This window comes from Carassius gibelio, chromosome A19 (assembly GCF_023724105.1).
Source record: "Carassius gibelio isolate Cgi1373 ecotype wild population from Czech Republic chromosome A19, carGib1.2-hapl.c, whole genome shotgun sequence".
NCBI classification, from domain to species: Eukaryota; Metazoa; Chordata; class Actinopteri; order Cypriniformes; family Cyprinidae; genus Carassius; species Carassius gibelio.
This window is the reverse complement of record NC_068389.1, coordinates 3452957-3475154: the sequence shown is the minus strand read 5'-3', so window position 1 is coordinate 3475154 and position 22198 is coordinate 3452957. Positions and strand designations below refer to the sequence as shown.

Here is a 22198-nt window from a genome sequence, read left to right as displayed (position 1 = left end):
CCAAACACATTAATAGAGAGGCGAAGGGAAGGAAAAGATGTGGTAGAAAAAAAGTGTACAAGCAATATGAATAACCTCACCCTGGAGAAGATTGTGAAACTAAACCCATTCAGAAATGTGGGGGAGATTCACAAAGAGTGGACTGCAGCTGGAGTCAGTGCTTCAAGAATCACTACACACAGACGTATGAAAGACATGGGTTTCAGCTTCGCATTCCTTGTGTCAAGACACTCTTGAACAACAGACAGCGTCAGAAGCGTCTCGCTTCAGAAAGGACTGGACTGCTGCTGAGTGGACCACAGTTATGTTCTCTGATGAAAGTTAATTTAGCATTTCCTTTGGAAATCAGTGTCCCAGAGTCTGGAGGAAGAGAGGAGAGGCACACAATACACGTTGCTTGAGTCCAGTGTAAAGCTTCCACAGTCAGTGATGGTTTGGGGTGCCATGTCATCTGCTGGAGTTGGTCCACTGTGTTTTCTGAGGTCAAAGGGCAACACAGCCGTATACCAGGAAGTTTTAGATCACTTCATGCATCCTGCTGCTGACCAACTTTATGGAGATGCAGATTTCATTTTCCAACAGGACTCTCACCTGCACACAGTGCCAAAGCTACCAGTACCTGGTTTAAGGACCATGGTACCCCTGTTCTTAATTGGCCAGCAAATTCGGCTGACCTTAACCCCATAGACAATCTATGGGGTATTGTGAAGAGGAAGATGTGATATGCCAGACCCAAAATTGCAGAAGAGCAGAAGGCCACTATCAGAGACACCTGGTCTCTCATAACACCTGAGCAGTGCCACAGACTGATCCACTCCATGCCACGCCGCATTGCTGCAGTCATTCAGACACAAGAGACACAACTCAGTATTGAGTGCTGTACATGCGCATACTTTTCATATTCATACTTTTTAGTTGGCCAAGATTTCTAAAAATAATTTCTTTGTATTGGTCTTAAGTTATATTCTAATTTTCTGAGATACTGAATTTGGGATTTTCCTTAGTTGTGAGTTATAATCATCAACATTAAAAGAAATAAACATTTGAAATATATCAGTCTGTGTGAAATGAATACATATAACATACAAGGAATTAGTGAAATAAATCAACTTTGATGATATTCTAATTATATGACCAGCATCTGTATATATATATATATATATATATATATATATATATATATATATATATATATATATATATATATATATATATACATACATACACACTGTATATTACAAATATATATATATATATATACCTTTGAAAGGTTGTGAGTTTTGGAGCAAAATGTTGGTCCAGATACAAAGATAAAAAATAGAAAAAAGAGTTGAAACTGAAGACAATCTTGCTGCTCAAACTATATATATATATATATATATATATATATATATATATATATATATTCATATTTAAGTACAACAAATAACACATACTTTAAAACTTTTACTTCAGTAATATTCTAAATGGTCACTTTAAATTCTACCAAAGTCATTTTCTGGTAAGATATCTGTACTTTTACTTAAGTGTGGTTTTCTGGTACTTCATCCACCACTGAATATCTCAAGCTCCTATCATTAACTCTTGTTTCTCTTCAACAGAAACACACACACTGTGTCTACACCAGATGCAACCATTGCCATGTCCGGCATATACAACCGAATTGCCATCTATGTGAAATGTTACAAAGATATGTCTGCAAATCATTTGCCAGATTTGAGGAGTTTGAGAACCACTGATTTAATGAAAATTATTCAATTCATTGCAATTCATTCAACAGGATTTTAAACCAATGTATTGAGAAAACAAATTAATTGTTGAACCCCAACTTATAACACAGATGGGGAATATTTTTTGTGTCAATTTGTTTTGAGCTTACTTGTTTCTTAATTTACTGCTCAGTATGTAGGCCACACATTGTCCACAAATCAATGCACACGGTTAGCACTGAGAACAAAGGTGTTACACTCACATATTTATTGACATTTACACAGTGCAAATTGCATGGATATTAATCAAAGCTTCAAAGAAGTTGACATTGCTTTGATTAAAAAGCCCTTGCTAGTCAAGGGATCACTGTATACTGAACAGCATGGAAAGCAACAGTGCTGACAAGCTAAGCAGTAGAGTAAGTGAAAATATTCAAAATATATGTCCTGAAAACAACTACTTAGACCATTTACAGATCTGTATTAATAGATTTAGGTTTAGCAATACTGACTTTTGGTATTGTGTACCTGTATGTACGATGAGGTTGTGAGTTTTGGAGCGAAATGTTGGTCCCTCCCCAAAGATGGACACAGAGTACCTGGTCTGTGGTGTGAGATTCGCCATCTGGTGTGAGCGGTCTGTTCCAGGGAGAACTGTAATAAAGCTTGTAATGTTTTCTCCACTCTTGTTCATCTTTGTACTCTGTACATTAGAGACAAGTTGATACACTACACTTTTACCCTTGCTCAAACTACTTTTCTTTGCTGCTGTTGTCTTACGTCTCTCATCATCTACTTCTTCCTCATTTTTTCTTTCCTCAGGCTCTTCATCTTTTTCTTTTTCCTTACTCTTCTCATCCATCTCATTCTTGTCTTTGTTTTCTGGTCCAAGCTCAGATTGAGTGATTATGAAGTGTTTAAACTTTCCTTTCGGTGCACCCCATATTAGTACAAACCCTGTCGATGTCACATTGTTGACCCGAACATGCTCAATGGAGCCATCTGTTTTGCTTAACATATATTCCTGAGTACTATTATCAATTTCCATGGGATGGTCTGTGGAAAAATAACTGTCAGAGTTAGCTTTTCCATGCTGACTGATGTTTAAGCCCACTTGAGTGGTACCGCTGTGTTTTATGTGAGATTGTCTGTTGGCTGTCTGTATTCTGGCTGATCCCTGGGCTTTGTTGAGAATTACATTCTGTCTAATATTAACACTAGTCCCATTTTCTTTTGCATGGGTTAAAGCAGCTTTTACTGGTTGGATAGGACTGACTTGGTTGATAGTCCTGTTGTTTCTGATAATGGGTTTTGAAGATAAAGGTCGTCTTTTGGGTCCCTGGTAGCGGTGCTGAGGTGACTCTAGAATTGGCCTCGTACGGTTCTGAAAAGAACTGATTTTAGGACGACGAGGATAGGAACCCCTATACAGTGAACTCTGATATGGCATGAGATCGGGTGCTTCAATGCCTTTGTTCTTTATTGCAGTGTTTTTTATCAGGGGGGATTTGACTGCCAATGGAGTTGTCTCAGTCATGGGCTTAAGATCAAGTTCAGGAGTTGGATTTTGGGATTGTCTTCTGGCTGGATTTGAATTTAGCACTTCCTTCTCAACAAGCAATTCTTTTGCAGAACGAGAGGTGATGGGACTAGACCGAGATGGATGCTTGTGTTTTATTGTCTCTAAAGATGAGGAAGAGGAAGTTGACTTAAAATGTGGTCTACCTACTATTGGTGGAGAAGCTAAACTTGGGGGTTTTGGTCTAGTTTGTTGTCTGGGGATGGATAATATGGGGATGGCTTGGATATTTTTTTTTCTAGGTAGTCTTTCTGCTGTTGACTGATTTCTTGCTGTATGTTGATTTACTCTATCAGGCTGTGCCAAAGATGTAGGGTGGTGAGGATTGTGTAGGTATGGAGGAGCAGATGTGGTGGTGAGGGGCTGGTAAAGTGTTGTCTCAGGTTGTCTTGTTGAGAAGGGAGAGGCATTTATTACATTTAAAGTATTTTTCAATGTCTTTTCATCAATTTCCTCCTCTCCTTCTTGCTCTTTCATACTTCTTTTGGCTTCCGAAGTTTCAGCTTCAAGCTGAGCCTCATCCAGCCTTGTAACTCCCATTTCATTGACTGTAGATCTGTCTGATAGAAGTTTGTGTAAGAGATCATTTCCATTTAAATGGCCAACTATAACTGTCAGGTTTTTTGTCAGTACATTGCCATCTGACGTGTTTCCATGTATCTTTCTGTACCCAACCAAAACCTTCCGAACACATTTTGTCCCATTTATATAGGCTGTTAAGTTTTTTTCTATTGTAATTGTTGGCTCTTCCGATGATTCAGTGATGTTTGTAAAAGGCAGTGGGGTAGCTATGTGAAAGGTGGAGCTCTGGCTGGCATGTCTGGGTGTCTCGACAGATTCTCTTCTAAAGTCGATATCAGCATTTCCCTCCTGAGATCTTGTCTCTTTCATTGTCAGTGCAAATAGTTTACCCCTGGAGACAGGATTACCTGAGTCTACATTAGGGTTTCTTGCTTTCAGAGTATACCGTGTTTTTGACTTATTTGAAGAGGGCACAACAATTCCTCTTTTCACTCCTATCCTATTCTGAAGCATGGGTCTTTTTTGCCCAGGTCTAACAAGTAGGCGTGTTTCAAGTTGGCTCATATTCCCAGTTCTTTCTGAATTTTCAACCTTTCCTCTTGTCACTTGGTCTCCTTTGCTCAGTCCTTGCTTATCCAGGAAAAGTGTTGGTGTCTTTTCTTTGTTGTTGCCAGCCTCCACATCTACTTGTACATTTGCCATCTCCATGGTCATCCTAGTTGTAGGCATTGGGGCATTTCCTAAAGGCATGAAAGTTTAAAATATGGATTTTAAAATGAACTTCTCTCTAACAGCTCACCTGTAAAGGGAAATCCTGTTAATAAAAAGGTGATGTTAATGCAACAGGTTAAGTAAGTTATCCAAACAACTATGGCATTGTGATGTCCACTATCCTTGTGACCTTAGTACGTTTTGGTCCCCTTTTAGTCCTATAGAAAACTGCAGAGGTTTACATTTTCTGCAAGAAAGAAAAAAGGTCAAATATTCCTGAATAAATGGAAAATTTGTTCCATTTGTCCATTTGCCTGTGTGTTCAGGGTTGACACAATATTTATTCTTCACAAAAAAAAAAAACAGAAGAGAAAATTATCCAGTCATGCACATTTAATTGAGACTCTTCCTTTAAAACAAAACTCTGTCTTGGCCTACTTATACAACTCCATCACAATAGACTGTACATGTCAACAGTGAGATCACTGGATTGTAAATATGTCAGATTGTCTGGGCTCTTCAAAATCAGCATCCCCTAAATTCACATCATCTGGTGGGATTTAAATTTGTTAACTGACCAACTATGATGACTTTTCCTTGTACTCTCATTACCTGGTTCATCCATATGTGTCAGTCTTGCTTTATGCTGTGCACACTTATGCTTAGCATGCAATGGGGCTTGGATTCAAATCCTACCTAATATCAGCATTTTTATTGAACAGTAAATACTAGTTTTTGATTGTGAAAAATGTCCAGTGTCTGAAAAATTTGAAAAGAAAAGAAAGACACAGCGTCTGGTGAAAATATTAACATATAGCAATCAAATAAAATTAATTTTTAAAGGTATCATATCGATCACAAGTGCAGTATGGAGTACCACATGGCTCAGCTCTAGGACCTTTGCTTTTCATAATTTACATGTTAGCCTTGGGAGATATCATCAAGAAACATGCTGTAAACTTTCAATGTTATGCTGAAGACACTCAACTCTATTTTTCTTAGCAGTCTCACGAAACATACCAATTTACAAAACTAACGGAATGCATAGCTGATATATAAAACTGGATGACTAATAATTTCTTACTGCTAAATTCTGAAAAAAAGGTGTTAACTATCGAACCAAAACCTTTGCATGTAATAATAATCTATAACATTGTCTAACACTTGATGACTGCTCTGTTAATTATTCATAATCAGTTAGGAACCTAGGTGTGATTGCAATCTTTTCTTTGAAAACAAACCATATTTCTAGCATTTGTAGAACCACATTTTACATCTTAAAAATGTACCTATGCTCTCAAACATTAATTCTGATGAAAAACATTAATCTGACCTCAAGGTTAGATTATTGTAATGTTTTATTGGGTGGTTGTTCTGCACGCTTAGTAAACAAACTACAGCTAGTCCAAAATGCAGCAGCAAGAGTGCTTACTAGAACCAGGAAGTATGACCATATTAGCCTGGTCCTGTCAACGCTGCACTTGCTCCCTATCAAACATCGTATAGATTTTAAAATATTGCTAATTATTTATACATTTCTGAATGGTTCAGTTCCTCAATATTTGAGCAAGCTCATATCACATTATAATCCTTCATATCCACTGCGATCTTAAAACTCTGGCCATTTCATAATACCTAGAATTTCAAAATCAATTGGTCTAGATCAGATGGTGGATCAACACCTAGAGACAACCTGTACAGCCCTGTATGTCAGTGGAGACTTTGTCTCCCTTGGCACAAGACCGCAGGAACCAGATACGACCTCTGCACAATAATGACTAGTGTTGCAGCCTGTAATTTAACCACATCATGCTGGATTCATCTGGCTAGAGGAGAACTGGCACACAGACTGAGCATGGTTTCTCCCAAGGTTTTTTTTTTTCCATTTCTGTCACTAATGGAGTTTTGATTCCTTGCCGCTGTCACCTTTGGCTTGCTTAGTTAGTCACACGATTCCTGATTCTACAAAATGAACTGAACTGAACTGAGCTGGATGATCAATGATGAACTGACTTCAACTAAAAAATATTTTTCCTGTTTAACACAAGAAAGCTGCTTTGAAACATTCTGTATTGTAATATATGAATGTGACTTGACTTAAAGCAGGCATACATTAGACAATGTGTTCATAATTGTAGATATTTTTGGAGGTTACAACTTCAACTTCGACTTTTTGCTGTCAATACATGTATTTGTGATCAATCAGCATTCTTTAAGGGATACTCCAACCAAAAATGAAAAAGCTCTCATCTTTTCTTGCCCCAGATGTTTATGGTTTTAAATTAATGCAGATGAAATTTTTAGAAATATGACATTTTGACTCCAGAGGAAACATCCCTGGTCAGCACAAAAGAACTCCATCCAACGTATTACTGTAAATGCGGGAAAATCAAGTAATAGAAAGATCAATCAGGAGATTTTTTTAAGGCTATTGCAAGAAATCTAAACGAATGTTTATTGTGTATAGGTGAATGTGGAACATCATGACTGATGAGTTGAAAGTGGCAAATATCATTGCTAATGTAAAGTGATAAATATGATATCTAATGTAGTATGAACCTAATGTAGTATGAACTCACAATTGCACATGTGCAAATGTTTTTATTTATTTAGTTAGTTTTCCTTTAAGGGAGAGTGTAGATATTTTATTTGAGATACGGATATTTATTTTTTATTTCATTAAAATAATGTTTTTAGATACATATATGCCTGTAGTATACTTTAGCTTAAGCTTTAGTTTGGGCTGTGATCTTAAAGGCTCTGTCTATCACTGTTAAGCGACACCATTTTATGTTGCAGGAAAACTGAATTTGTATGATCAGTATCAGTCACATCACCTTACATCACCATTTATTACCATATTGATCTGAATTATTCATTTATGAAGCACTGGTTACTGTACAAACTTTTACCGCTATTTGTTTAACCCTTTAAACAATACGGGTTGTCAAAGCAGCTTTACAGTGTCAAACAGGAAAATAGTTTGTCAATAATGCAAAAAGACAATAACAGAGTAATTTATTATTTCAGTTAAAGTCAGTTCCTTAATGATTCAGTGATGTCATCATCCAGTTCAGCTCTCTTCCAATAGTGTCTGTGCAATCAGTCAAGGGTCCCCCAAAAACCCAAGTGTGACAGTGACAAGGAACTAGAACTGCTTTCCCCTTGCATTTCTACTACTCCTTAAAGTATTTCAGTGTTGCTTTTCTTTAACATAACAAGGCTTAGAAATGGTGACTTAGTCATAGTGTGTGTGACAGCAGACACTCCACAGCTGACTATACCTGCTCATGTTAAAGGCATTTTCATCTTAACTGTAACAAATTTACAGCAGTGTGCCACATGATTTTATGAAATTTAAGAGCTAATAAGAATTTCTGTTCAGTTGCATGCTGTAAATCATCCTCACCGGGAGTTGCCTGTACGGTTGCTGGTAGGCTCCGGAGGCTATCTTTCTCCGTCACTAATGAGATGTCATACAAGCGGCCTGGCTCCAAACTGTTGATCTGGGCTGAATCTGTCTCTGGCAGCAGGTGCATCTCTGGAAGTCTGCTTGATCCATCTGTCTGATTGGGTGCAACGGAGAGGACATACCTGTCAATCTCCCCCTGTGCTTTTTCCCATTGGACAGTGACTGATGTAGTGGTTGTCTTCACAACTTGGAAGTCTTTTGGTCCAGAAATCACTGTCCAAAAATGAATCCAGGAATGAATCACTTGTTAAAAACATACTAGAAATGTACAAAACACAAGGTTACTGGTCCTTATGATCCTGTTGGCATAGACTCACATGTGGTAAATTCGGCTGTGCTCTCTGTTCCAAAAATGCCATCTTTCTCTCCAGTGATGCTCACTGTGTACTCCTGCCCAGCAGCCAATCCAATCTGAGTGTAGCTGCTCAGTCTGCCACTGATTTTGGAGCTTATTTTCTGATCTGTTTCTTTCTGTGGAGAGAATACTGTAAAAATCAGTGGACCCATATGATATTAAATGTGTATTTGTACAGTCTGACAATCTGTAGGTAAATCAACGAACAATGAAGCTCCACCCATAAATGTAACCCTAAAAGAATATGAAAGAGATTGTCTGAATTCATGTGGATTAGCCAAATGGTAAAATAAAGTCACACTTTATTTTGATAGTCCACTTTAGACATTATACTAACTTTGCAACTATATATTAACGTACTCTCATTTGAGTATTAGTAGACTGTTAGGTTAGGTTTAGGGTTATAGTATACAAGAATTGGGAATAAATATATAGTATGTGTGTTGCAGGACCATCAAAATAAAGTGTTATCAGATATTAATCTTTAATGTCTGCTAGTTGACAAGTAGTTGCAAAATTACTTAAAGTCAGTAGAATGTCTGAAGTGGATTATTGAAATAAAGTGTTGTAGTTAAAGTTTATATAATCTAAACATTATTTACACTTTGATGATCTGTCAATAAAATCTCAATATCACCAATATCAACCCTTCCATATACTGTCACATGAACATGACTAGACTGACTGCAAATTCATTTTCTGAAATAAATGTTTTTGGATCTTACCAGTTCAAAACTGATTTGCTGTTAGGCTGTTATGAGTGGTTGCCAGACATTGCTTTATAGCTGTTATGGTGTTGTGAATGGTTGCTAGGGAATAGCTAGGTGGTTGTTAGGTTGCGCAAGTCTCTAAAATCAGCTAAATGAACAGTGTTTCTGGCTTTACTGCTGTTCTTTATCAGCACTATCCAAAATATCTCTGAACTAAATTGTACAGCTAGCATACTGTACACAATCACACCTTCTTACAAACAATGACATATTCTTCCACTTAAACCTGTAATTGACACAATGTCTGAACATCATGACTTAAAGACAGTTATGAATTTCCTGGTGGTAATTCCTGACTTCTGTTTCAGTAAGACATTCATTATTTGACAACCAGTATTTTACACATAACAGAGTGAAAACTAGAAGGCGATTTGTCTCATATATTGGAAAAGCCACTCTCCAGCACTTTATTAGCCCTAAATTCACTATGCCAGTTGGGTGGTGTTCTCGAGTCTTCTAGAATTTTTGTTTCCCATAATAAATTGAATTGGGCCCAGCTGAGAGCCAGTCTTTTTAAGTTTATCTAAAGGAATCATCACAACTGTGCACTTTAATGGTGTCTTTCTGCCTGTTTTAGTTCTTTATCAATGAAGAGGACCGATTGTATATCTTTTTTAATTGTTGTTATCCTCCTGCCGTCTCCAGTGTGTCTCAGCAGCTGTTCTGTGAGGTCATCTCTCTGGCTGCCATGTGTTTTTGACCATGTTTATGCCTTTCATAGCAACAGGCATCCCATATCTGTCTCTCTTTCCTCTACTGCTCCCCTTCTCTTTAGCTGCTGATGGATTTCTGTCTTTCACTATATTTCCTCAGCCCTGTCTCCAATAATCTCTCTGAACTTTCTCTGCCCATTGTCATATTTGTCCTCTTTTATCCTTTATTTAGTATCTGTTACTCTCTTGTATGTTGTTTCTGCCTACTTTCCTTCTTGTTCTCTCTATCGTTCTACACCCACTCATTTGTGTTTTGTGTGAAAAAATGTGCCCTATTGTCTCAGTGGCTTCTCTGTATATTTTCAGTGTAACACCCATTAATATCACTTTCAAATATCTGTACACTGCTGAAATGACTGTTCTTTATAGCATTTCCTTTTGCTTTCTGTCTGGTATGTTGTTACATTTGAACATGAGACCAGTGACCAAAGTCCAGCAAAAAAAAAAAAAAATAATAAAAATGTTCCCTTTCAATACCTTACTTATAATGCATCGCAAAGACATGGTGGGGAAAACAAATTTTCTCCAATTACCAAACACCGCCTTTTTCAATCATAACAGTTCATCTACACTGCCATTGGTAAAAAAAATATGAATATAAATTAACCAATGACGGCACAGCGTAGCTGCGGGAGCCTATGATGACCAAATTGGGTGGGGCATCTGGCTATATTAGCAGGCACTCAGCATAGGATCACTGATTCATTCTCCTTCAGCAGTGACAACACTGCTCTTCACTGATTCCACGAGACTCGAAGCCACATTAACCTGCAATCTATTTCAGCAGCCACTCTACAGCAGGAAGATCAGCTTGTTGCCTTATCTTATGCTCTCTTCTCACTGCCCTTAAGCAGCTGTGATCATCACACCAATTCGCTTAACAGCACAGGATCAGATCAACACTTTCAAGCAGCTTCTCCTGTTGCTTTAAAAGAATCCTCAATCAGCACTTCGCTCACGAGCTGCCTGCAAGGTGCCTGTGTTGGCGCTTTCCTGCTCTGCCAACACGAGCGACTTGGTCTAGTTCATGGGATCGGATGATGAGCCGCTTGATGACAGCATTTTCCTAGTGGCCTCAGATGCTGAGGATTGGTTGGGCTCTGTTGCTGACCCAGCCTCCTTACCGCCTTGGGAGCCAACCAATGCCAGGGTTGGTATGGACAAAGAGCTCATCCGTGTCCTATCAAAAGCTTTTGAGGAGCATGGATTGGAGTGGTCTTCACCTGAAGAGCCCTCTCGCAGCCCCCTGGATGAGTGGTTTCTCTCGAGACACCACCAAAACCCTCCCCAGCGAGCTGCACCCTTCTTCCTAGAGGTGCATGATGAGCTGACAAAGTCATGGAAGTGCCCCCTACTCAGCTGATTTACGTTCCACTGACTCTCCCGTCTTCACTATGGTCAACGGCACTGTGCAGAAGGGCTACGATAAGCTGCCTCCTCTGGACAAAGCAGTAAGTGAGTGAGTGACGTGAAATTCAGCCAAGTATGGTGACCCATACTCAGAATTTGTGCTCTGCATTTAACCCATCCGAAGTGCACACACACAGAGCAGTGAACACACACACACACTGTGAACACACACCCGGAGCAGTGTTCATCATTTATGCTGCGGCGCCCGGGGAGCAGTTGGGGGTTCGATGCCTTGCTCAAGGGCTCAAGTCGTGGTATTGAAGGTGGAGAGAGAACTGTACTTGCACTACCCCCATCCACAATTCCTGCCGGCCCAAGACTCGAACTCACAACCTTTCGATTGGGAGTCCGACTCTCTAACCATTAGGCCATGACTTCCCCTTCAACGACTTCCCCTGCATACATCAGCCCCCCCATACACACACTGCCATTGGATGGAAGACAAAAGCTGCTCATACTTCTAGGCCCTGCCGAATGATCTCAGCCCTCGCTGGTTGAGCTTACACCTCGGTGGGCCAGGCTGTGTCTGTGTTATACTCTATGGCAGTGCTCCAAGTGTACCAGGTGAAGCTCTTTTCTCACCATGGATGAGCCTGGGCCCAAACACTCCACAGCATTCAGAGAGCTGTGCAGCACCACTGATTTGGAACTGTGTGCCACAAAGAAATCTGCACATGCCATTGGGAGGTCGATGGCCAGTCTGGTTTTGCTGGAGCACCACTTGTGGCTGAATTTGACTGAGATCAAAGAAGCAGATAAGAGCATCTTCCTTGACTCCTCGGTCTCCCCCGCTTGCCTTTTCAAACCTGCTTTGGAAGGGTTCGCTGAACATTTCACAGCTGCACAGAAGTCGTCCCAAGCCATGTGACACTTCCTGCCAAAGCTTTCCACTTATACACCTGCTGCCAACATCGACTCAACAGCCAGCCAAGACCATGTCTCCTGCTGCTCAGACTGTAGTGCTAATGCTCTGCAAAATGCCATCATTTCCCGAAGCAAAGGGCCCATTCTAGAACCAAGTATAACTGGTGTAATGGCAGACAAAATAAAACACAAAAAAAAAACTCAAAAAGAGAGCAAATTTTTTTTTCCAAAAATTGCAAGCCACCTGGACCAATTCAGCCTATTGCCACAAGGGCCAAGGCCTGGCATGCAATCCCTAGCATGCAAAAAGGGGTTATGGGGATTATAAAATGACGTTATCTACTTCAGTTCACTCGAGGACCCCCACATTTCTGTGATGGGATCCCCACCTTAATAGGGAACATGAATGCTTGCGTACTATCAAAGTCAAAGTCAAAGTCACCTTTATTTATATAGCGCTTTAAACAAAATACATTGCGTCAAAGCTTCTGAACAACATTCATTAGGAAAACAGTGTGTCAATAATGCAGAATGATAGTTAAAGGCAGTTAAAGGCAGTTCATCATTGAATTCAGTGATGTCATCTCTGTTCAGTTAAATAGTGTCTGTGCATTTATTTGCAATCAAGTCAATGATATCGCTGTAGATGAAGTGACCCCAACTAAGCAAGCCAGAGGCGACAGCAGCAAGGAACCGAAACTCCATCGGTGACAGAATGGAGAAAAAAACCTTGGGAGAAACCAGGCTCAGTTGGGGTCAGTTCTCCTCTGACCAGACGAAACCAGTAGTTCAATTCCAGGCTGCAGCAAAGTCAGATTGTGCAGAAGAATCATCTGTTTCCTGTGGTCTTGTCCTGGTGCTCCTCTGAGACAAGGTCTTTACAGGTAATCTGTATCTGGGCTCTAGTTGTCCTGGTCTCCGCTGTCTTTCAGGGATGTAGAGGTCCTTTCTAGGTGCTGATCCACCATCTGGTCTGGATACGTACTGGATCCGGGTGACTGCAGTGACTCTCTGATCTGGACACAGACTGGATCTGGTGGCTACGATGACCTCGGAACAAGAGAGAAACAGACAAATATTAGCGTAGATGCCATTCTTCTAATGATGTAGAAAGTACGGTGTTATGTGAAGTGTTCCCGGTTCCGGTTTACCTAATTAATGCAGCCTAAAAATACTTTAATGGATTTGGATATTAAAATCATATTAGTATGTTATGTGTAAGCCAGGTTAAAGAGATGGGTCTTTAATCCAGATTTATCTGCAAGAGTGTGTCTGCCTCCCGAACAATGTTATGTAGGTTATTCCAGAGTTTAGGCGCCAAATAGGAAAAGGATCTGCCGCCCGCAGTTGATTTTGATATTCTAGGTATTATCAAATTGCTTGAGTTTTGTGAACGTAGCGGACGTAGAGGAGTATAATGTAAAAGGAGCTCATTCAAATACTGAGGTGCTAAACCATTCAGGGCTTTATAAGTAATAAGCAATATTTTAAAATCTATACGATGTTTGATAGGGAGCCAGTGCAGTGTGGACAGGACTGGGCTAATATGGTCATACTTCCTGGTTCTAGTAAGAACTCTTGCTGCTGCATTTTGGACTAGCTGTAGTTTGTTTACTAAGCGTGCAGAACAACCACCCAATAAAGCATTACAATAGTCTAAACTTGAGGTCATAAATGCATGGATTAACATTTCTGCATTTGACATTGAGAGCATAGGCCGTAGTTTAGATATATTTTTGAGATGGAAAAATGCAGTTTTACAAATACTACAAACGAGGCTTTCTAAGGAAAGATTGCGATCAAATAGCGAACCTAGGTTGCTAACTGATGACGAAGAATTGACAGAGCAACCATCAAGTCTTAGACAGTGTTCTAGGTTATTACAAGCAGAGTTTTTAGGTCCTATAATTTACATTTCTGTTTTTTCAGAATTTAGCAGTAAGAAATGACTCATCATCCAGTTTTTTTATATCGACTATGCATTCCATTAGTTTTTCAAATTGGTGTGTTTCACCGGGCCGCGAAGAAATATAGAGCTGAATACCATCAGCATAACAGTGAAAGCTAACACCATGTTTCCTGATGATATCTCCCAAGGGTAACATATAAAGCGTGAAGAGTAGCGGCCCTAGTACTGAGCCTTGAGGTACTCCATACTGCACTTGTGATCGATATGATACATCTTCATTCACTGCTACGAACTGATGGCGGTCATATAAGTACGAGGTCACCGTAGCCACCAGATCCAGTCTGTATCCAGATCAGAGGGTTACTGCAGTCACAGTGATATCGTTGACATGATTGCAAATGATTTCACAGACACTATTTAAACTGAACTGAGATGACATTACTGAATTAAATGATGAACTGCCTTTAACTGTCATTTTGCATTATTGACACACTGTTTTCCTAATGAATGTTGTTCAGTTGCTATGACGCAATGCATTTTAAATATCAAAATCAACTGCGGGCGGCAGATCCTTTTACTATTTGGCGCCTAAACTCTGGAATAACCTACCTAACATTGTTCGGGAGGCAGACACACTCTTGCAGTTTAAATCTAGATTAAAGACCCATCTCTTTAACCTGGCTTACACATAACATACTAATATGCTTTTAATATCCAAATCCGTTAAAGGATTTTTAGGCTGCATTAATTAGGTAAACCGGAACCGGGAACACTTCACATAACACCGATGTACTTGCCACATCATTAGAAGAATGGCATCTACGCTAATATTAGTCTGTTTCTCTCTTGTTCCGAGTTCACCGTAGCCACCAGATCCAGTCTGTGTCCAGATCAGAGGGTCACTGCAGTCACCCGGATCCAGTACGTATCCAGACCAGATGGTGGATCAGCACCTGGATGCATCTTCTACAGCCCTGAATTTCAGTGGAGAACAGGACAACTAGATGCACTCCAGAGACGGATCCTCAGTCGAGACCTTGTCTCCTTGATGGTTATCGGGATAAGACCATGGAACCAGATGAGCCCTCTGAACAATCTAATTTTGCTGCAACAGGGATCAACCTGCTGTTTTCATCTGGTCCGAGGAGAACTGGTCCCCAACTGAGCCTGGTTTCTCCCAAGGTTTTTTCTCCAGTCTGTCACCGATGGAGGTTCGGTTCCTTGCTGCTGTCACCTCTGGCTTGCTTAGTTGTGGTAACTTCATTTACCGTGATATCGTTGACTAGATTGCACAGATACTATTTAAACTAAACTAAGCAGGACAATGACATCACTGAATTCAATGATGAACTCCCTTTAACTTAAAATCTAATGTTTTCTATTGGCCTTTTTTCATTGACACACAGTTTTCCTATTTGATACTGGAAAGTTGCTTTGACACAATCACTATTGTTAAAACAGGTATTTAAATAAAAATATGTAACCCTGGAATGTTTCTGGTGTCTGACCTTACCTTTCTTGCATAAAAAGTCATTAAAAGCTATGCTATTAAGTGAATATAGTTAATTTACATTAATTAGCATTAATTAGAGATTAGAAGAACAATGTAATTCATTCATTTCCTTAAATATTGTTTAAGGAAATCGTTGAAATAATGTTTCATAGACATTTGTTATTTTATTATTTATTTTTAATATGAAGTAACCTCCATTTCATGAAATCAACGAGGTATGAGAGGTATGCTATATTGACAATATAGCCACAGCAATAGTGATGTATGTATTTCAATCCTGTCTTGTGGTCCCCTGTTTTGTGCTTAAGGACTTTTGTTTTGTAATGTTTTTGTTCCTTTTGTTAACACCAATCTGTGTTATCTTCCTGTGTTCAGTTTCTGGCCTATTAATTTACATTGTCTGGGGTGTGGTTGGTTGGTGGTACATAAACTCGAGTCTGGATCCAGAAAACCTGAGAAGAGATGATGCTGACCCTCAGAGGACCTCAGATGATGCTAACCCTGAATCAACAAACAGAACTAACAAATATTGCTACTTACTATGCAATCACATTATAATTGCTGTTAATAGTGTTTGACATCTGTTTGATTACATCTTTAATTTATTTTTCCGTACATTTCATCCATATGTACAAAAAAAAGTTGAGTCACCACTGATAAGCTACTAATACATATTACAGAAATTAAATTTTGCAACGATTTGTATCGTAAAATTGAGTTTAATTTAATATTCTATAATCCTGAAACTGAATTTCAAGCCACTCTCAGTGTGACCCATCATGAGTACTTTAACAGTCAATGACAATCGGAAAAAAAGTGAGATCACCAATAAAGAAAAAAGATCTCCCAAGGACCTCGACGGTGCCATTTCTAACTGTATCAAGCTTGTACTTAAAGAACAACAGAGTACTTTGAATTTGGTTGTGGCCTCAACAGTAAGAGATGCGATCCCGGTATTGCGTGACCTTCACAAGGACATATAAGCAACCAACAATTCTGTTAAAGACCTAAGAGCAGAGCTTAAAAAAGTTAGCTAGAGCGACGAAACAGACAAGTGACCAGGTAGATTCCATTGAGGCAGCTGCACGTGAGGAAAGGACAGTCGTGACCTTGAGAAAACAGCTATAACTTACCGATAAAATGACCATACTGAGGTCAGAAGCAGGAGAAACAACGAGCGACTGGTGGGATTACTAGAGGGAGAGGAGAGCTCAGACGCAGCCGGCTTTCTCAGAGCTAATATTTCCAAGTGGATTCCTGCACTGAAAGGCCGCGACATCGAGATTTACCATGCTCATCGCATTTATGATGGAACAAAAAGTAACATTAAGTCAGATCGGCCGTGTACTCTCATCTTTCATACACTAAGATGACAAGACAGGTCAGTGATCCTGGAAGGTGCACGGTAGGCATACCCAGTGAAATTCATGCAGAACAATGTCACGCTACTATTTTTTCCTGATTTTAGTCGAATCACAATGGTCAAGATAGAGCTTCAGCCCAGTCCTGAAGAAGATGACAGCTCTGCATCTGCAGCCTTTTCTCATATACCCGGCGGCAATTAAATTACGGCACAACAGTGAGCAGATGATGTTCGACTCTCCTATCAACTCACTGCCACAGAAGAAGACATATGCTGCAGCTCTGCAGAGCAACGGGAAGGTGACGGTATCCCTCTCCTCTGCCCAGCAAGGAGAACTTAACAAACGTGGTGGTGGTGGTGATCTTAACTGCCCAAGAGAGGAGAATGACAAGGTGGACATAGACACTAATGTTCTGCTGTGATCTTGTACTAAGCTTTCAAATCTCTTCTTGGGGCTAACGGACAGAAAGGTCTGATTACTAATACTTGACACTGTGAGCTTTTTGGGGGTATTTTTTTTGCATTGGAGTGTACTGGTCATGTATCAAAACATTTTCTGTTCTTAAGTCAGACTTATATTCTCTGAATGTGCTGAATGTGTTTTGTTTTTTGTTCAAAGCTGTTTGTTTTCCCTTTTTCTGGGTTACTTTTATTTTCTACAACAGACATCAATACCTTATATTCAATTTTTTTTGCTTTTCTTCATTTTACTGGATACAATTTTGGGATTACGAATATACAATGCATGTTCTAAATATTTTATCATTGAATATAAATGGCCTAAATTCTGCTATTAAGTGTACCCATATATTAGAATATTTACACCATAAATCGATTTCCTGTGCACTGATACAAGAGATGCATCTAAAACAATCTGACGTGGCTTGTTTCCAGAACAAATATTATAAATTGGCATGCTTCTCCTGCTTATTTTAGTTAACAGGAAGTTATAGCTAAAAGTTGAACATACCAGAAGTGATGTTGAAGGTAGATTTGTTAATATCCATTGCAAAATAAATAATGATAGGATAGCATTAGTTTCTATTTATGGCCTGAACGAGGCAGACAGTTCATTTTTTACAAATATTTCCAATACATTGCTTGAGCAGACCATTAGTGGTGGGTGATGATTTAGGAAAAACATGAGCGTCTGGAGGCGTGGCGTGTGGGCGGAGCTAAAGAATCACGAGCACCAGTAGGCTTTTGCGTTGAGAGCGTTTGGAAGCTGACATTACCGTGAGGAAAAAAACATCATCCAAAACAAACCATGGCTTACAGTCAGATTCAGCGTATATTTATGATCCAGAATTAGATCCAGAGGCTGAAATTTAACAAGAGCACCATCAGCAACAACTACAGCATTACGTCTCTGTGGTATGTATTGAAACTGTATATATTTGCTTAGCGGTTTTGGAAAATGACTAAGTTCCACTTTGTCGTCTTTTTTTTTTTTTTAAGCTGTACACGTGGAAAGTGCAGTTTGATGACAACATCACATGTTGTTGACTTGATGTGCTTACGCGCCGATAGCTAAGTTAACAACACAGAGATATTTGAAGCAGTTTCATGACCCTTTTTCGTTGGGACTGCATTATCCTTAAGAAATAAACGATGTGCAAATCCGTCGTCAAACTGGACCTTGTTTGTAAAACAAGCATCTTCGAAATGCAGGGAACAAACACAAACACTTGCACAACTCTGTAAAAATAAACTCCATCCACTGGTCCCTTAATGCTGTTTCTCTTTTGGTAATCTGTGCAGGGTTGTCTTGCCCTGGCAACCAAAAACACACTTCTTTTGTGACATTTGGCGACGCTCTGGCTCTGATCAGTGAAGTCTGTTGTGCTCTCAGTGCTCTGCTATACGGGAGCGCGCTCTTCCAGCAGAAGTGCCTCAGGACTCATATAAGGAAATTCTGCTCCATCTAACGTCACACAGAGCCATACTCGAAAAAAACTTTCCGAAACTTGTGACAAACCGGAAGGAGTTTTTTTGGAACAGAAATACTCCTTCAAACGTACAACTTAATTTTTGAAACTTTGTCCATGTTCAGCATGGGAATCCAACTCTTTAACAGTGTAAAAAACTCAGTATGCATGAAATAGCATTTCACCCCCTCTTTAATAAATGTATCACTGAACTCAATATAATTGATCTTGGGAGAATTCAGAAAACCACCTCTAAGGACTCTACTTTTTTTCTAAAAGGCATAAGACTTTCTCTAGGATAGATTACATATTTCTCAGTCTATCTCTAATTTTGTCTAATTCTCCCATCTCTATGTCACAACTCTTCTTGCCTGATCATTCAGCTGTGTTGTGTAAAACAGCTCATCTCCACAGCAGTCGTCCTTCAAACCCCACAACATTCCTTCATCACTACCGCAGTATCGACCAATCCCCATTAGCCTTTACTCATCAGGAACTATTTCTTTCTTTTGTTAAACTTTCCTCTTCACCATAGCAGAGTTTTTTCCCCATTGCCCTCGCAGAAGCATTTTTTTCTCCTTAATTTGTTAAATAAGTCTTTTCTTTTTTTTTGGGGGGGGGGGGGGGGGGATCGAATGAAGTTCACAACGCAGGTTCGCGAGGAACCTAATCAACCAGTCCTGCCAATCATCGTTTGGACTGTATAATAAGCAGCAGTCATTATTCCGTTCAAAGCGACTGTTCTTCATCCTTACACCACCCCTTCTCTTCCCTTATTAACCATCATAGGGTGGTTTCTTACTCTGAACTCAAGCCGAGCCTTGGCTTTCGAGCCTCCTTCATGGACAGCAAGCCAAGTTCATTTTACCAGTATCTGGCAGGACTGAATGGGCAGGCGAACTCTTGAATAGAGTCATTTTTCCTGCTAAAGTCAGTTAATTGATGATTCAGTGATGTCATCATAACCCTTTTTGTAGCACAGTTACTTCTATGTTATAGTGCCACTCATCATCCTTTCCCAGTCCTGTCACTCATCTCTCTCTCTCTCTCTCTCTCTCTCTCTCTCTCTCTCTCTCTATCTCTCCATTATCCACATTAGTCTGTTCCAATAAAGGCAGAATATGCTGAATGTTTGATTAAACTGAACTTTGAACTGGTACAGGAATAAGATGACTTGACTTTACATGATTATTAGACTTCTTTTTTTTGGGCTTTTAATCCTTGTAGGAAGCTGTCCGAGAGCTGCGGATTAGACTGAAGTGCTTCAAATACTGTTGCATGAGAAAATAAGAGTTTCAGCATGTTGGGATATTTTTGAGATTACAGCATCATCACATTTAATTCCTGAAGCATCTGATGAGCCTTCTGCAGTCCCTCATTGATAGAGCTTACATCATCCACCCAACAGCAGATTGATATCATATGTTTCTTAATGAAAAACTGCTGACAGAAACAGGCCATCAAACTGAGCTGAAACATCCCTGTAGTCCAGCAGCTGGTGGCAACAAGCCCCTCAGTTAGGAAAACCTGTATGCTAATTCCATTACAAGCAAGTAGGGGTTTCCATATCAAAGAGACTGCTGCAATTCAGAGCTGGTACTAGTTTAATATGAAGGGATATGTACAGCACAATTTTGTATGTATGTTCAATTTAGGCATGCATGTTTTCAAGGGCGGGGTTGAACTTTCTTTTTTAGTAAAACATTAATAAAAGAATCTTGGTGAAAGAAAGTCTATAAAGTTGTGAGGTGAAAGATAGTGGTCAAGTCTGCTCTGTCGGCAGTGTACGAGTGGTCACTAAAATGGTCAATAAATGTGCCTGTGGCAACATTTACGGATTAGGCTGTTGCAATATTTCTACCTTACTTCTTGCATATTTTACAGCATTTTCAAAGTGAATTCAATTCATGACGAGCTTAGTGTAAACGAGATAATGTAAACAAAAGCAAATGTGCTGTAAAAGCATACTGTATGTGCTGAAGCAACCATGCCATTTTCTCTTGCTTCTACAAGTCTTTGAGCTGTTTTATCATGACTCACAGGACTCATACCTGAGCACTGAACATCACAAGAGCACGGGTGAATCACGCAGCAAGTTTACAAGCTATCCAAATACAAACGTCTTTGAAATAAGAAACTAAACTGAAAGTACATTTTAAGTTTAAAAATTCAAATCTGTAATAACCAGTCTTTTCAATTCTCTTAATGGTTGGAACTCACTGCCTGCACTCATGAATCAAACCTGTGCTGCAGCATGAACGCTATAATAATTAGTCTAATCTCAGTCTAGCCCCTTAGCTCTTCTACAAAACCTTTCCTCTTCCTGGTCCAGAAATTAAACTTCCAGTAATAGTCAGAAGCCCTGACTCCACAGTCACAGTGAATGTGTCTTCTGTGGCTCCCTAACAACACTTCACTTCATGTAATCAGTTGTAGTGATGGCGATTGATATGGTTTCTGAGGTAGAGATGGGCACTAAACATTCAGAGGGATGTAAATCAAAACAAGGCTTCCGTCCAAAGCAAATAGCATGTTTTTCCACTGCCAGATTGGGCTCATTTTATGCCTGTGTAAAAATTCACTTGTTTTTCCTCTGGAAAACACTCTGAGCCAGATTTAAGTTTGGGCTGCTGTGGGAGCTCTCAAATGCTCTCCTGTATCTGATATCAGAAGAGTGGAAAAAGTGGGTGATTCTCATTTACAGTTAAAATGATTTATGTATTTTTAAATCAGCATAAACTTAAGGCTGTTCAACAGATGTTAATAAGATGTATAAGTTCTTAAAATGATTGATCCAGTAATCCAATAATGCATTAATGATTATCTTAACTCTGATTCTTTTTCTTTATACAAACTATAATTATTGTAAAATAATCATTGTCCTGGCAGGGCAGCATGGAAGTGACCTCATGTTTTCCTGAGTTGAACATCCACTGCTATTATTCACCCATCTGTCCTTTTGAAGAGCCGACAATGAAATGAGTTCTTGTAATGCTTATCATGTGATGTATCATAAAGCATTAGTCTGTGTAATGTTGTCCCATATGTGTGGTAATGCATGTGGATGACTGTACTTGCCCTGCTGGAGAAGGAGATGTGGTAGGTGTCATACTCCACGGCAGGTGGAGTCCAGGACAGAGTTACAGATGACTCTGTGATGTCCCTGGTACTGAGACCCGAGACGCCCGCCAGTGCTGGACACAAGATGAAACAGATTCATGTGCACTAGCCTGTTCAATCCCAGCTGTTTCTACTTGAACAATAACTGCTGTGCTGTATGTCTGAGTACTGCTGACCCTCTGCTGTATTCACTCACCAAGACACAGTGAACACTTAGGGCAATACAAAATATAATGGAGTGGAGTGTTACCATATGTTTA

The 22198-nt window shown here is 39.6% G+C and overlaps 1 protein-coding gene across 3 annotated transcripts in view; it reads right to left on the bottom strand.

The window, feature by feature from the left end:
- Nucleotides 1-22198, bottom strand: part of LOC127934884 (tenascin-X) — a 57112-nt gene that overhangs the window by 23915 nt on the left and 10999 nt on the right. For 2 of the 3 annotated variants that reach the window (XM_052532421.1, XM_052532422.1), the window contains exons 4-7: nt 21893-22012; nt 8311-8460; nt 7931-8206; nt 2238-4550 (exon numbers count right to left, since the gene is read on the bottom strand). In XM_052532421.1, coding sequence (XP_052388381.1) covers nt 2238-4550; nt 7931-8206; nt 8311-8460; nt 21893-22012 — 2859 coding nt within the window. The remainder of the gene's footprint in view (nt 1-2237; nt 4551-7930; nt 8207-8310; nt 8461-21892; nt 22013-22198) is intronic. The other variant, XM_052532423.1, reaches the window with a different exon arrangement.